This window comes from Penicillium canescens, assembly GCF_028828765.1.
Source record: "Penicillium canescens strain IBT 15451 chromosome Unknown utg000011l_segment0_segment0, whole genome shotgun sequence".
NCBI classification, from domain to species: Eukaryota; Fungi; Ascomycota; class Eurotiomycetes; order Eurotiales; family Aspergillaceae; genus Penicillium; species Penicillium canescens.
In genome coordinates, this window is record NW_026703973.1 from 2721640 (window position 1) to 2736559 (window position 14920).

At 46.5% G+C, this 14920-nt stretch overlaps 5 protein-coding genes across 5 annotated transcripts; 1 reads left to right on the top strand and 4 right to left on the bottom strand.

Annotated features, from left to right (window-relative positions):
• Window positions 1-1539: 1539 nt before the first annotated feature.
• N7446_013753 (uncharacterized protein) lies at window positions 1540-2514 on the bottom strand (the record flags this gene model as incomplete). Its single annotated transcript, XM_058522493.1, has 1 exon — window positions 1540-2514. The coding sequence occupies one exon, from the start codon at window positions 2512-2514 to the stop codon at window positions 1540-1542; it is 975 nt and encodes a 324-aa protein (XP_058365970.1).
• Window positions 2515-2843: 329 nt separating this feature from the next.
• N7446_013754 (uncharacterized protein) lies at window positions 2844-4333 on the top strand (the record flags this gene model as incomplete). Its single annotated transcript, XM_058522494.1, has 1 exon — window positions 2844-4333. The coding sequence occupies exon 1, from the start codon at window positions 2867-2869 to the stop codon at window positions 4331-4333; it is 1467 nt and encodes a 488-aa protein (XP_058365971.1). The 5' UTR covers window positions 2844-2866.
• A 1113-nt stretch (window positions 4334-5446) lies between these two features.
• On the bottom strand, window positions 5447-6868 carry N7446_013755 (F-box protein; the record flags this gene model as incomplete). The annotated part of the gene is made up of 1 exon (XM_058522495.1): window positions 5447-6868. The coding sequence occupies one exon, from the start codon at window positions 6866-6868 to the stop codon at window positions 5447-5449; it is 1422 nt and encodes a 473-aa protein (XP_058365972.1).
• Window positions 6869-9233: 2365 nt separating this feature from the next.
• N7446_013756 (FAD-dependent oxidoreductase) lies at window positions 9234-10603 on the bottom strand (the record flags this gene model as incomplete). The annotated part of the gene is made up of 3 exons (XM_058522496.1): window positions 9234-9600; window positions 9667-10054; window positions 10108-10603. 3 exons carry the CDS (start codon window positions 10601-10603, stop codon window positions 9234-9236), a joined length of 1251 nt encoding a protein of 416 aa, XP_058365973.1.
• Window positions 10604-12945: 2342 nt separating this feature from the next.
• On the bottom strand, window positions 12946-13977 carry N7446_013757 (uncharacterized protein; the record flags this gene model as incomplete). The annotated part of the gene is made up of 3 exons (XM_058522497.1): window positions 12946-13586; window positions 13643-13872; window positions 13940-13977. The coding sequence occupies 3 exons, from the start codon at window positions 13975-13977 to the stop codon at window positions 12946-12948; spliced, it is 909 nt and encodes a 302-aa protein (XP_058365974.1).
• Window positions 13978-14920: the final 943 nt, after the last annotated feature.

The following is a 14920-nucleotide window of genomic DNA, read 5'->3' on the forward strand; positions in this document are numbered from 1 at the left end:
TATGGTCTGTTGTCGAGAAGCTGTGGCGGGAGGATTGCAGCCTTAGGCACGAAGCCTTTGTCGCAATTACCTTACGAATACTGCATGAAACCGGTCGATAGATGATCCTTCGGCATAGCTTATGTAACTAGAATGGACCCATAAATAGTGAGAAGTAGGGGTAATGGAAATACAGAGTCATTTACATCTCCAATTGGGTGGATACAGGACAAATCGTGACAGCCTTACAACATGTGATCTGGGCCCAAATCCTCCTGGCTGTGGACGTAGGTCCAATGCAGACCTACGTCAACAACTAGAGGTCAAATGGGATTTTCTGTCTGCCAATTGGCGTCCTAACCGGTACAGTAGTATTCGAAATCAGCTATACCTTCGCACTCTTGCGACTTGATTACCGGAAAATTAGTCCGAAAGACGCTAATCCGTTTCAGTCAACCTCCTAGTTTCAGCAGAATTGTCCTGGTAATGATACTGTCATAATGAATGAGTTACTGTAATATAGTCATTCTCGAAATCGGCTTGACCAATAGACACACATAATAACTCTTTCCTGGCCCCACCGCCAAGGCCTTAGCGCAGATCATTTATTGAGCGCGCTGTAGTATATTGAGGGACATCGTAAGATGCACCCTGTATAGTACCGTATATTACGATATTATATTACATATTACCCAACATCGAGCGTACTTGGAAATAAGATTCTCGAACTCGGCTGCGCTGTTGATGAGAGCGGGCGGCCCCGCGGGGCGATTAGTCTTCATCTGAGTGTAGACACTGGTCATATAGAGAATCCCATCTTGCTGAGAGTAGCCTATGCTTCGAAAAAGGGTTGGGAGATTCAAAATGGTTAAAACACTCTACAAAGAAACATCGAAAATGCACTATATTAGATGCAGACGGTCCCTTTTCGCCGGCAAAACTACAACAGGAAGTGAAAACGCAACTCATCCTGCCATAGACCCTGATTCGGTGTCACTTTCTAGATTCCGACTCCGAGTCTGGTCCGCACGAAACTTGCTCCAATAACCACCCCGACAGCTGGCAGTCAGCAGTTAATTTGTTCCTGCGTCCATACAGTTAGTCATTGTTCTGACCAAACAACAAGGCCCAATGAAACTACCGCAGAAAAATGCGCAGACTTTCTTAAGTTTGCCGATATCGAGGGGGTCGCAATTCTCGATCTATGTCAAAGGTGCGGTCTCTCCGACACGGTCGCATTCAAGCCACTCTGAAGCCTCATTTTTGAGCAGCTTGTCACCATTCGTACCCAACAAGACTTAAACTTGTCGTCATTTCTCGGCATCTCAATTCTTACGTCCAAGGTTATAGGCGATTCTTGAGGGCGCACCCAGGAGGCGATCTATCTCCATACTGCTGGACAAAATAAAAAACACGTCCAAGAGAGAAACGGCATAATCATGTAATAGTATTTGGTTCTTTATGATCAAAATTACATGTTTTACTTCAACAACATCTTGGGGATGAGACTAAGCATTAGCAACACGAGTAGGGACAGGACAAAAACACCTTATAAACTACCTAATCCAACATAAACGCCATCCTCTCCTGATCGTCTCGGGCCATAGTATCAACTGTCCATCCCCACAGATCCTCTTGCTTTGCCAGATCATAGCTCGCCTCACTAGACCTAATCTCCTTCAAACCCTCATAGTACACACCACTAACCCCCTCAACATCATCCGCCACAGCCAACCTAGCCAGCGCGGCCCCAGACTCCCGAGGAGTATGGATATTCGGCGAAATAAGCAGCCGCAAAAGCGGAATAATGTTCGGCAAGACACGCAGCCAGAGGAACTTTTCTACCCTGCTCGCTCCTCGTGCCAGGCCAGTCCCCGGCATAAGGCCAGGATCCATCGATGTGACTGACCAATGCTTCCCGCTCTTCTCATTGACGGAAGAAAAGCGTCTGTGTAGAGCATACATGTAGAGGATGTTAGCTAGCTTAGTGCTGGCATATCTCTGGCGCCCGTTCTCTTTTGCTGAGAGGGGACACGGGTGCGCGAGGTCTTCGGCGGATGTATACTTCGCATCAGGTAGACCGGATTTCTGAGTGGGATCGTGTGTTCCGCTAGATACGATCACGATGCGCGCGGTGTCGGCGAGATGGGGCAGTAGGAGGGAGAAAAGGAGTGCGTGCCCGATGTGGCTGACTGCGAAGGTTTTCTCGAATCCATCTTCAGTGTACTCCACTCTCCCGGGGAACTGTAAGGCTGCGTTGAAGACGAGGGATTGGATTGGCGGGAACTGGTTGGTTTCCCAGTCTTCTGCAAAGGCGCGGACTTGGGAAAGAGAGGAGAGATCGAGACGTAGGAACTTAATATTCTCTTGATTGAGGAGCCTGTTCATGCCTTCGGCGGAGGCCTTGGGGTCTGAGCGGGATGCGATTATGACTTGGTAGTGTGGACATTCACGAGCGATGGTTAATGCGCAATGATAACCTAGCCCGGCAGTGCCACCGGTGACGAGGATGCTGCGTTGGAGTTTGGAAGACATCGGTTGAAGAGTGTTCGGGAAGTGAACGATCGAAGTATAGAAGGTTGATACAGAATGTGGACTGTACGAGAATTAGGGAGCAGTTGTAGGATTTATACCTACGAACTCGGTCAAGCATACGATTTACCATTTCATATCGGTCCAACTATCTGCCCGACGGACATCCGGGATAGAATATGATGGACTCGAATCCAGTAAATTATGACCTGCGGAAAAAGCGACGGTACCGTTCGGGGTTAGCGCGGAATGAAGTGGAGAAAATGCTGGACGGTCCCGTTCCGGTTAGCGCGTCATCCAAAGCGAGACACACTCACCTTACTTACATTATCATCATCACAGCCTTGAGGACAGAATGGAGGCTGAAAGCACGGCATCTATACTCCCGGAGAGACTACTTCACTATTGCCCCGCCCATCAAGTCTTAATATGCACCGCCTGCCACTATGCAGTCCAGCCAACAGCCATTCCTCGGCACTTGAAGGATATCCATCACATCCATAGCAACAAGCGGCGTCCGTTCGTCACTTATGCAAAATCTCTCAAGTTGAGAAAGCCAGAGGAAGTAAGGCCGCCTAGTGCTGGCGAATTCCCTGTGCCCTACCTGCCGCTTGAGCAGGGGTGGCGCTGCGAGGCGCCAGGATGCAACTACCTTTGCGCATCTATCAAGCGAATGGAAGCCCACTGGTCTGCTCAGCACGGTCGAAAGGGCTGTTTAAATCGTGACTGGAGCGCTGCTCCCTTGCAGTCTTTCTTCCGAGGGAATAAGCTGCGATACTTTACCAGCACGGATTCATCAACAAAACTAGATGGCAACATGGCCAGCATGTCTAGGAAACGAGACCATATACGACGAATCCGAAAAAAGCACAATTTGAATAAATTGGATGCCGAAGCTCTGGGCTATTACTTCTCTGCTTCTTACAAGAGCTTCGTGACAAATGACCAGACAGAGAGAATCTGGCTTGACGTCGTGCCAGATCTGGCATACAACCATTTATTCCTGCTACAAGGCATCTTGGCTTGTACGCTATTACATATGGGATACCTAAATCCTACAAAGCGACAGATATACACCCTTCACGCATGTGCTCACCAAGATTCGGCACTTCCACAATTTCGTCATGCAATTCACCATCCAGACGAAAAGAACTGCGACGCAATATTGTCGTTTGCCTACTTACTGATCATATATTCCTTTGCTACGGATACCCAAAACACCATCAACTCACTTCTCATTGTGGAAGATACCTACGCCAACTCGGACGAAACGGAACTGATTCTCCCTCAATGGCTGCATTTCATTCGCGCCGGTTGTTCAATGCTCTGCGATGTCTGGGACCGAATCGAAAATGGACCAGCAAGCGCGCTGGCTTCTGCATGGGACGAGCTCGGAGCGAATAAGTTCGAAGATAAACGCGAGGATCTGCCGTACTTGGACTACTTCAAGTCTCTCGTTCCAGGTGACGGGTCCTGGTCAGACGAATCTATCGAAATTTATCATTCTGCTGCAAATACATTGACTGAGTCATTTGCCCTGCATGGGCGTGCAAAGAGGAAGTCCCATGTTAACCCATGGAATATTCTCGGCGTGTGGCCGGTACGTTTGGAGGTAGCGTTTATCTCCCTGATATCTGAGCGACATCCCGGGGCGCTTATTCTACTTGCGTATTACTGTATCATACTGAAAGATATGGAGAACTGCTGGTATTTTGAAGGGAGACCAGCGAAATTGCTTCAGTCTATTGCAGATGTGCTGGACGCAGGATGGCATCCTTATATTCAGGATCCAATTGAAATCGTTATGGGGTTGAAAACATAGCCAGATGGAAAAATAAATTTCACATTTAAAATGAGAGAAAGAAATTTGAATCACCAAAATAATTATGTCTAAACCAACCGCCCGTTGTCTGCCTCCTTCCCCTGGGGCGTCTTTCCGGAACACCGCTTGAATACTCAGCACAAGAACGGATCACCCTTGCCAATACCGCGAACCAGAGACTTCGGGTTGTAGTGCTTGACGCGGAACATATAGTACACCAAAACAGTGCCGAAGATATTAAAGCCAATGTAGCTTAACTGATGCCTAAATTGCGCTAGCGTTTACTGTAGATTGCACTGGGTTAGCAGATGGGTCGAGAGAAGTCAGTCGTAAGTAGTCTGCAAGTAAGCAAAAGAATGTAGATCACAGTTCGTCCCGGCCTGGTACCTAGTTAGCCCCCAGATCGTCACATGGATGCGGAGGGAAGGTGTCGCCTTGCCAGATTCTCAAGGCCCAATCCAGCTCTTCGTGTTTGTCTTGCTTGCAATTCAGTGGAAACTTCTAGCCAACCATGGATTGCTTATACAGCGGCGAGACATGAGGCATGTATATATGGGAGTAAAATACCGTACAGATAACGATAGAGGAAAATAGCTATTCCGAGACCATTCTTAATAACGTATTTCCCAAGCGAGCTGGCCACCCAAACGAGCTGGCCACCCCAAAACACCATAGTAAATGCGATAAATTACAACATAGTATCGCAACAACGGTAGTTTATAGGGACTTTCCCTTGAAATCTAACGCTCTTTAGGTGGTATTTAGTCTCTAACGGGAGTTTAAAGAATTTCTATAATTTAATAATTGAGATATAATCAAATATTTATATTTTTGGCTCCTAGCCAACGTAATTTTTGATACCGTAACAATGTAGGTTTCAGATTTCGTTAAAGTTAATATATAGTGCTTAAAAGCCTTATCAACATCTATCGGCAAATAATAAAATAAAATAAAAACGTGGTTGTTGAGATATCAGTGTAGAATATCTCGTATTTACTATGGTGTTTTGGGGTGGCCAGCTCGTTTGGGTGGCCAGCTCGTTTGGGAAATACGTTATAGTGTGGTGGGTATAAAGTACTCTTACATTCAATTATCTGCTGCACCAGGAGAGCGCTAAGCTCCCTCGGTGTCCCGAATCAGCTTACCACCAGCCAGTACTTGATATTCCCCATCATGGGCAAAGGAGAACTCAACGCCCTTTGTCTCACACATCCTCCTTACTTCCTCGAATACTTCCTTCGTGCTATGTGGAACCCGACAGTCACCCTCGTTATTAGCACTGCTAAGCTCTTTCCCCGGAATTAACTCCATCTGGTAAAGCTGAATCACCAGCTTTCGCAAAGCAGGATAGCATTTACCCTGGAGAGCAAGTAGACTGCGGAGCTGAGGCTCGACAGTATCAAACTCAGCTTGGTCAGTCTTAGCCAGACAGAGATACTCCAAGCTGCACGGGAGAATTTCTTCCAGGGAGGAGCCTAGGCCAAAGTGTCTGTGGTCCAAATCCAAGAGATTACGCACGGGTATACGCAGTTCTCGTAGCTCCGTGAAATCGACCAGACTGCCGAACCAAGGCTCAATTTCCATATCGTCCCCCTGGTAAATACCTTCATCTTCCATGCCAAGGTCGTCTACCCCTTTCGTAATGCCGCAGTCGTTCAGGCGTAGCACGCGTAGACTATGCTTTTGGGTAAACAACGCGGTATAAAATCGCCGTGGCCGAAAATCTAGCCACACATCCCCGTGATTGGCAGAGTTGGAGTGCTGATACTCGAAGTATTCCAGATTGGCACAAGATGAGACGTACTCGATCATTCCACGTCTGCAGTTTGAATGGCCGAGAACAATCTTTCTGACTTGAGAGGATTTAGGCTCGAGATTCAGAGAAATCGGAAACGAAGCATAATCCCCCTCGTGTTCTTCGTGGACCCCAGCAGCACAGAACACTCTCAGGGCCGGTAGTTTGAAAAATGGGGCAAATCGTGCGGCTGGAAAGTTTTGATAAACTGTCTCCGACATAATGCTGACCTCTTCGAGATGCGATAAAGGCGTATAACCAAAAACACAGATCGAATTGGACTCTAATTGTGCGAGTATTCGTAATGTAAGATCCCCGGCATACGAATGGTGACGCATCTCAAGATATCGGAGGTTCTCGAGAGATATCAAGATTAGAACAAGCCACACTTGTTCATTTCCGCCTTCCAAGACATCTTCGGTGAGATCTTCAGGGGTCACCGTGAAGGGTTTGATAAGTTCTCGGAAGAGCTCATAATCATAGATGCCATTCTTGTCAGCCTTGTAGCTGAGGTTTAGAATTCTCAGTTCTCGGACAGTGGCTCCTAACGACCGGTTGAGGCGAGCAGCGTGTGCCAGAGGGATCAGGCTTTCATCATTGTCGAGCGTAAGTTTAGAGTAGACCTTGGAAAGCAACAGGCTTCTCCAGCTGCGACAGACTTGCAAGAGCTTACGACGGTCCTTGAACTCGTCGATGGCATCTACTATCATGAAAATAATGTCGGTAGGAAGAGCTATCATGATTGTGGAGTTTGGGGTAATGTGCATGGAATTGAAATGGTGAGGGTGATTGGCCAGGACGAGGTCGCGAACGCCAAGTGTCGAGTGACGACGGTATGGCTCCGCATTCGGCGGAGTAGTAACCAATTGGATAGCGAGCTGATATATGGAGGTGCTTGGTCTAGATACACGAAAACAAGTGGTTAGTTATAGACGATTTGTGCGCCTATTCAGCATTCTGATGCCTGATAAATCAGGGAGATGCTAGCCAGACCGGAGCTGACTGAACCGTACATGCACACTAGTAGTAGATCGCAGGAGTCGCGACTCTCCCGGTTCGATGCGTGTAATTTTACGTGGCTAGGTACTGTAAATACAAAGCGCATTTCACTGTGTCCCTCAATTTAACGCGGCTCGCTCAATGATCTATCCACGCTAAGGCCTTGGCGGTGGGTCCAGAAGACAGTTATCATGAGTGTATTGGTCAAGCCGATTTCGAGAAAGACTGTAGTACCGCAATAGTATAGCCGTGTCACAGGACCGCTGTCCCTCAGCCATATTGCAAATTCTCAATTTCTTCAACTTCTAGCTCATTTTCTAGCCGTATAACGTCCAGGATCCATGAAATAAAGCTCATCAACAGCGTCATTAGCCAATAATGTATCATTCTCCTTATTTTCACGTGTTTCCTCCAATTCCTTAGCCGTTAAATCGGCCGCCATTTTCACTGCGTCTTTCCGCCAAGCACGAAGCTTCGACTTATCTTCTTTCTCACACCTATGCTGTACTAGCCTATTACCTGGAATCAATGAAAGGGGGCTCTCGGTAGCTCCCTTTACCTATCGCTTGCTTTTTGGCTTTTTTGTAGGCGTTTTGTGACTAAGGGCGCGCGTAAGGCTGATCTCCGGAAGTTCCGCATTATATAGAGACGATTTTCCGGCATTAATTGCGTGCCGTATATGCTTCCGAATTTTGTGTAAATTAGGGGTCCGGCTCTTAAGTAGTGGAAAAACCGTATTCTATAAATTTTTGATGCGTGCGTAAGAAATGGGCGGAGAATTCGTCGCTAAAACTTATGAATTCGCGGGCGAGTGACGGCTCGTCGTACATACGTACTACCTCTTTATCCGAATACTGCCCTAAATTATCTAAAACTTGTGTAGGATCTAGTGGCTAGATACCAGTAGATTTGAACGAAGTTTAGATAGTTTTAGACCTAAAGGCGTGGCGTCGGACGGCGTCAATATTACGGAAAAAGTCGCGTTTTTCGTCGCTTCTACCCTACGCTATAACTTTAGTATTCGCCCTTTTAAACTTATGCTTTAGGCTTAAAAAGCCTTAGCATTAAGGACTAATAGATATAAGTCGTGTGAGGTACAAAATACTAAGGAATAATCAAGTTTTCCTTACAAAAATCGAGAAATTCGATGGTTATATAAGACGTATGATTATCTATTAGCAAAAGCCTCGGTCGCCCGCGTCGTACGCGGTTTTTTGTAGCTTTATGAAACGAGCAGAGCTATCGATAGGTAGTCTCACTATCCGTCTAGCCACTAGATGTTAAATAGATAATTTTATACGCCGAAGAAGAGGTTAATATATTATTATACTAGTCTTCTATATACACTCTACCTTTGACTAGAAACCATAGAAACATTAACTAGTTATTAGCGGCAATATATTTAATGCTAGTAATAGTTTTACCTCGATCTCTGGTAGCAATATGTTACGGACCTACCAGGCATCAACCGGTTATAGACCTATCAAGAACTCCTACTACCCAGCCCCTGAATTCCACCAGATTAGAACCTTTGCAATTAATGATTTGTTTATCATATTACAGTAATATTCGAAATCAGTTTTACCTCCAATCTCTTTCTCCTTGTTTCCCAAGGCTCCACCTACAGCCCACTAGTCCCTATTAGGATACCTTTCCGCCAGCCTTGCATCCATCTATGTGTCTTCAATAAGCTGACGTAAATTACAGTGATATTCGAAATCAATTATGACTTCCCACTCTTACGACTTGATATATCCGACGGCGGTGAGATCTGATAGGATAGACTTTGAACGTCCTGCTTCTCAGACCGCTTTCTAGACTGTGAGGTGTACCTTACAATACATTTATAAAGAGCTGTTGGGAGAACCGGACCCGGGGGGGAAGGGAATATACGGGACATCAAAACCTACCATACTCGGCTTAGTGCCAGGCTGTAGACATTTTTAATCAATTTTACTTATTGCTGAGGATGGGACAAGTGATACTGTAGTTACCTTTGGAGTCTCTAAAAGAATATTCATTGATTCGAAAAGCCCTAATATTTATTTCATTCCACAAGGCAAATCCCAAAGCCCTGAGGAGGTCAGGCTGTATGCTTATACCTCATTACGTCTCCAGCTGCTCAAGAGCTTCTTTCATACCCACATAAGGCTTTACCGACAGAATAGCATCACCTGCACTTTTTGTTGCAAGCTTAACTTGAGAAGCCCGCGAACCTGTCTGAATTTCCGATGCCCGTGGCCGGCGGATGCTATCCCAAATTTGCAAGATTCCGGGAACGCTGTTACGGTCGGAGGTGTTTGCAAATAAAACATTGAGGCCCTCCACGTCCTCGAAAGCCTGGTTGACGCCTTGGGCTTGGTAAGGTACCATGGCATGAGCAGCATCGCCGATCAAAACGGCTCGGCCTTTGAAATACGTAGGCAAAGGCTCTTGGTCCCGGACTTGGAATAGCGCCACTTGAGAGGTGCGACTGATTCAGCGGTTTTCGTCAGCCCAGAAAATCCTAGTCCGATGAAGTATAGTGCTCACCACTCACCTAAAGACCTGTTTCAACCATTCGGGGAAATCATGGATCTCTTCCAATAGTTCTTCCACACTCCCCTTAGCGTTCCAGGAGTATTCAAGCTTAGCTGGGTTCTTAACACTCGAGTCCGGGACCGCGCAGACGCAATTCATCAGCTTATGACCCTGGCAGGGATACATAATTACATTACGGTTGCCTTCATCTCCGGCGGCTATAACTGCTATAAAAGTTCCGTCGTCGTAGTTGTACATAGCTGGAATGTTTCCATGGGTGGCGACGGTGTTCATAACGACATCCATTGGAATGACGAATCGATACATTGAAAGACCGCACGAGACAGGCTCTGGGTGCGAAGCCGGGATGACGGCTCCGCGGACCTTTGAACGAATTCCGTCCGCGCCTGGAGGAGGTTATTCATCTGACCATCTTTGAATTTCAGAGTTTCCTGCTTACCGATAATTAGATCGGCTTCGACAGAGGTTCCGTCTGCAAATTCAACAACACCAGCCTCCGGATCAACGTTCACAATATGACAGCCGTATAATATCTTGATAGCCTCCCCATCCCCATCCCCACTGGTGACTCTCCGCAACAAAGCGTCCTTGAGATCCTGCCGATATACGAGCCACAAACCACTATCTCCATCCTGCCCATAATCAACCCGGGACTTGCTTATCTCCTTCTCGTGGATGTTGAAAGTCCGGTACCCGGCTCCCACCACCCCGCGAATCTCTTCCCTGTCGATTCCGAGCTGTTTGACAATAGAGATGCCGTTAGCTCCAAGCCCGAATGCTGCGGAAGTCTCCTGAGAGTCTGCATCACGACGCTCGTAGACAATGATATTGAAATGGCGGTTTTTGCGGAGGAATGCTGCAGCAGAGAGGCCAGCGATTCCGCTACCTATAATAGCGACGCGAAGTTTGCATGGCGAGGCGCCGTTGGTGGGCATATCGGCGGATCGGGTTTGGATGCAAGGGGCTAAATCAGCTAGAGGTAACCAGACAACTTTGTTGGTCTTCTATGGAGCCAGAAATGTATGAGGAATCAGAAGATCAAAATATTTTGTCAAGGTTCTTAGCAGTGATCGTATTTGATTTGTGTCGTACGGGTGTAGCGGAGCAACGTGGCATCAAACCCGAAAGAGGTAAGATGCAATAGCTTTAAGCCACCACTCGGACAACACGAGCACGGTTAGGATTGCTTCATTTGTATTTGTCTGCATCTGATACAAATTCATCAGCCAATCTTTGCGCAATTGTCCCAAATTTTGCTTTGTACTGGTTTGCAGTACCCCGCATGATCTTTTGAGTTTCCGTTAATTTCTATGGTTGCTTTATATTGGGCTTCCCGGCCCGGCCCGAATAATAAGTAATAAAAATGAAACAAGATCTCTCCTTCCTTAAAACGGCACACATTTTAGTACGAAGGCTGCGCTGTGTTCGGGAAGAGTAAGGAGAAAGAGGCAAAACGAAATTGGCAGGCAGGCAGGAAAGAGGAAAGCTAGCGGGCGATCTTGCCAAATCGCCAGATCAACGAAAGCGATTCTAGATTAGACCTAGCCGTGTCACGGGACGACCCCCACCCTCTCGGCTAGGGGGTGTGTGTCCCTCAGCCATAATGCAATTCTCAGCCATAACGCAAATTCTCTACTTTTTCAACTTTACGCGTATTCCCATCTACCAAAAATGCCTCAAAAACCTCGGGATGAAGAGGATCCGCTAGCTAAGGCATTACATGCTTATATTACGCGAGAATTTTCATCCCTACGTAAAGCTGCGGAAAATTATCGCGTGTCTTATTCGAAGCTTCGCGGTCGCAAAAACGGACAGAACATCTCTCTCCGATCGCCCTACCACTAATAATGCATTGAATTCCAACCAGGAAAATGCATTAATTAGCTAGATCGAATCGCTAAATTCTTGCTATACACCTCTAAATACAAAAGACATTGAAATTGCCGTAAATCGCCTATTGAAAATAGCAGGGTCGGAGAGAGTTGTCGGCCCAATGTATAGCTATCGCTTTATACGGCGTCTACCTCTATATATCAAGCTTATTACCTAAAAACAAAGGAATCTTTACGAATTTAAGCCGAGGATCCTAGAGTTATTAGCTATTAGTACGATAGGCTTAAGTATCTCTACCGTGAGCATGGTTTTAAACCTTATAAGATCTATAATTAGGATAAAACCGGCTTCTAAAATAGCGAAGGACTTAATTAATACGTCGTCTTCACGCGTTAAACTACTATTACGGACCTACCAGGCACCAATCGATTATGGGGCCGCATGCGATCGCATTGGTGTAGAGGAGCTCGACCAGGCAAGGTATTTGCTCGCTTCGCATTCCAGTGGTGGAAACCTAAGGGTGTCTTCCTGTGGTGAGATGCGAGTCAGCAAGTGTTGATCCAGTTGGACTAGGTGTTGTGCTTTACGTTATTCATGAAGAATCCCACGAGTGTACGCTTGAGACAGATGGTCGATCAGGATTGTGATCATAACCGTTTACCAACTAGATCACTTCTAATTCTCTTCGGCAATGCAGTCACCAATCATGCCACGTTGTTGTATCCAGGTTCGTCGCACTCTGCGGCTGTCGCTTCGAAGAAGCCGCGCTGGGTGCACCGGGTAAGTTCCCGTTTCGAACCCAACGGTGACAAGAAATTGGACAGTTGTAATGGGAGACCGCTTCGCGTTATTGCCAAGAAATTGATTTGAATTTTTTACCGATTAATGCATTGGAAATACGCTTACTGCATAAGACCTAATCGGGCTTAGTGAGCGTAGGTAGGGTCCAAACGCCTAGAATGCGGTCCTTTTAGTATTGCCCTAAGGGTATTATTCATACCTAACGTTCCCTTCTGTTCAACTATGCCAAATCTTTTCTAAAACTACCTTATAACGAAACTACTGCTCAGCCCAAAGCTTCACAACATCCATGAAACACGTGTATCAGCAAATCATAGCGAGCTAAGACACAGCAAGAAGATGACGAAAGAAAATGCCTTGTCCTATCCGTATTTTCCGAATACCCAAGTCTCCTCCACTGTAGCCTTCCGAATATTGTGTGCCAGTCATGGTCTTGAAATATGTCAAGAGATATTCTTCATGGTCTGCTTTCCCATTCTTTCCTCAGATCAGCAATTTAACTAGAGCCATTAGCTTCGCGCTGATGTTACTATATGTACTACTTTTAATCTGTGGTACTTTGCAATAGCAGCATGCTCAAGTTTCTGGTTAAACAACTTCTGATTAAACAACTTCTTGAATGTCATCCAGCTGAAAAGATGTTTCAATCTCGCTTTGCCCATTGCTGAGCCTTATCGAAAATTGCTTTTTTGATCTCCCTTTTGTCCAGCCCTACCCCAGACATCATTGTTCCATCAAAGACCGTCCTCCATCCTACAGCATTTAGAAACCAAACTAATGAGGCATTTGTGCCCTTCCACAGGAATAAACCCTTGCCTGCTGCGGACTTTGAAATGATTTCATTGACGACTTGGCGTGCAAATTCCTCCGCTTTCATACTATTTTGCGAATGCTGCCTACTTCTCTCTTGAACGCCGCCTTCAACATCGGTATAAGGGCTGTCGTGGCCGAATGAGATATTGTCGGCTGACATTAGGCCAGTCGAAACTTCACCCATGAATAATGTCACAACCTTGATCCCAAGAGGGGCCAACTCGATCCGGAGAGTGTCAGAGTAGGAAGCAACAGCTGCTTTGGATGCATTGTAACTGGCAGCGAAGGGAAACGGCAGACGGCTAAGGACCGAAGATGTGTTTACTATGGTTGGTGGGGCCTGTGAATTCGGCACAGAGGCTAGAAGCAGAGGAACAAAGGCCGTTACCATGTCGAACAACCCGAAAACGTTGGCGTCGAACATCCTACGGACGCTCTCACGGTCGGCTTCAATCGCTGGGGCTTCGTACACTATCGATTCTGTCAGAATCACACGAGCTAGAGGCAGAAAAAAAGGAACAACCAACTCATGCCAGCATTGTTGAACAGCATGTCCAGTTTTCCTCCAGACCGCTTCGAAACCTCGGTCTTCAGTGTAGCAATGCTCTCCGCACTTGTCACTTCTAGCGGAAGTACCTCGATACCTTTCGCTTCCAGCTGGGAAAGGGACTTGGTTGACCGAGCAGTTGCAAAAACGCGCAACCCTTGCTTCGCAAATTCAAGGGCAAGAGCATGACCGGCCGAACCGGCAGAACAGCTACAGGATTAAGATGATTAGCGTTAGGCCAGTCCAATAGGGAGACAGTATCGTAGATATCACAAACCCAGTGATAAGAACTGAGCGTTTCGATGATGAGGTCATACTCAAGTTCGCTGGAAATAATTGTATTTTCGAGGCTAGGAATCTGGCGAGATGGAGAGGGGCCGATCCTATTATACTCCAACGCGGCAAGTAAATAAGGTCGCCCAGGTGGTGGTTCGTGTGCTGCTTTGCCTCCACTTTCTGATGATAAAGTGAGGACTTAACCAATCATTACTGTGGCCTTAGGTGGTAATTTCCTGGACGAATGCAAGAACTGACTTGTCCAATGTCGCATTTAGAGTTTGACTTAGGTTTTATTGCGAGACATTTGATTACTCATACGCCCGGTACTATGCCTGGTACTAGGCGGCCATTCGTCAATATCGTCCAATCTTTCAACCCGAAAGACTAATTTCGGGAACGGAAGATCGCTGCCTTGCAGTTTTCTAACCTTAACCGTTTCCGATCTATGGTTAGTAGATTCGCCCGTACTGGTTCTGGTCACGCACCACAGATGACGTGAACATCAATGTGCCGAGATACGAGATCAATGACCGTGGGATTACTGATCACCTCACCCTGCGGATCGGGCCACATTGTCTCCATAGCTTCAATAGCCATGCTTACGGATCTGGAAACTCAATCTCAAATATGCCGAGGCGTTGCAAGTCACTGACCGAGGGATAACTAATCATTTCCTAGCCGCGGTTTAGGGCCTCACTTATCTCCGTAACTTCATTGGCCCCCTCAATAGCGTTTTAGTATCTATGAGCAGGAGAAAGTAGATGATTGCGTGGCTAAGCTAAATCTATTTTCGACCTGCTACGCAAATTCGACTATATACACAAATAGCCTGATCCATTTCAAAATACGCGTTCACTATTCCAATGACCAGTAGCGCATGGCTGAAGCCAACCTCGAACTACAACAAGAAGCCCAAGAAGCCTCGCAAATGTCTCAATTCTGGCCACATACACTCTATGCAGAGGAACAGCCGCTTTCA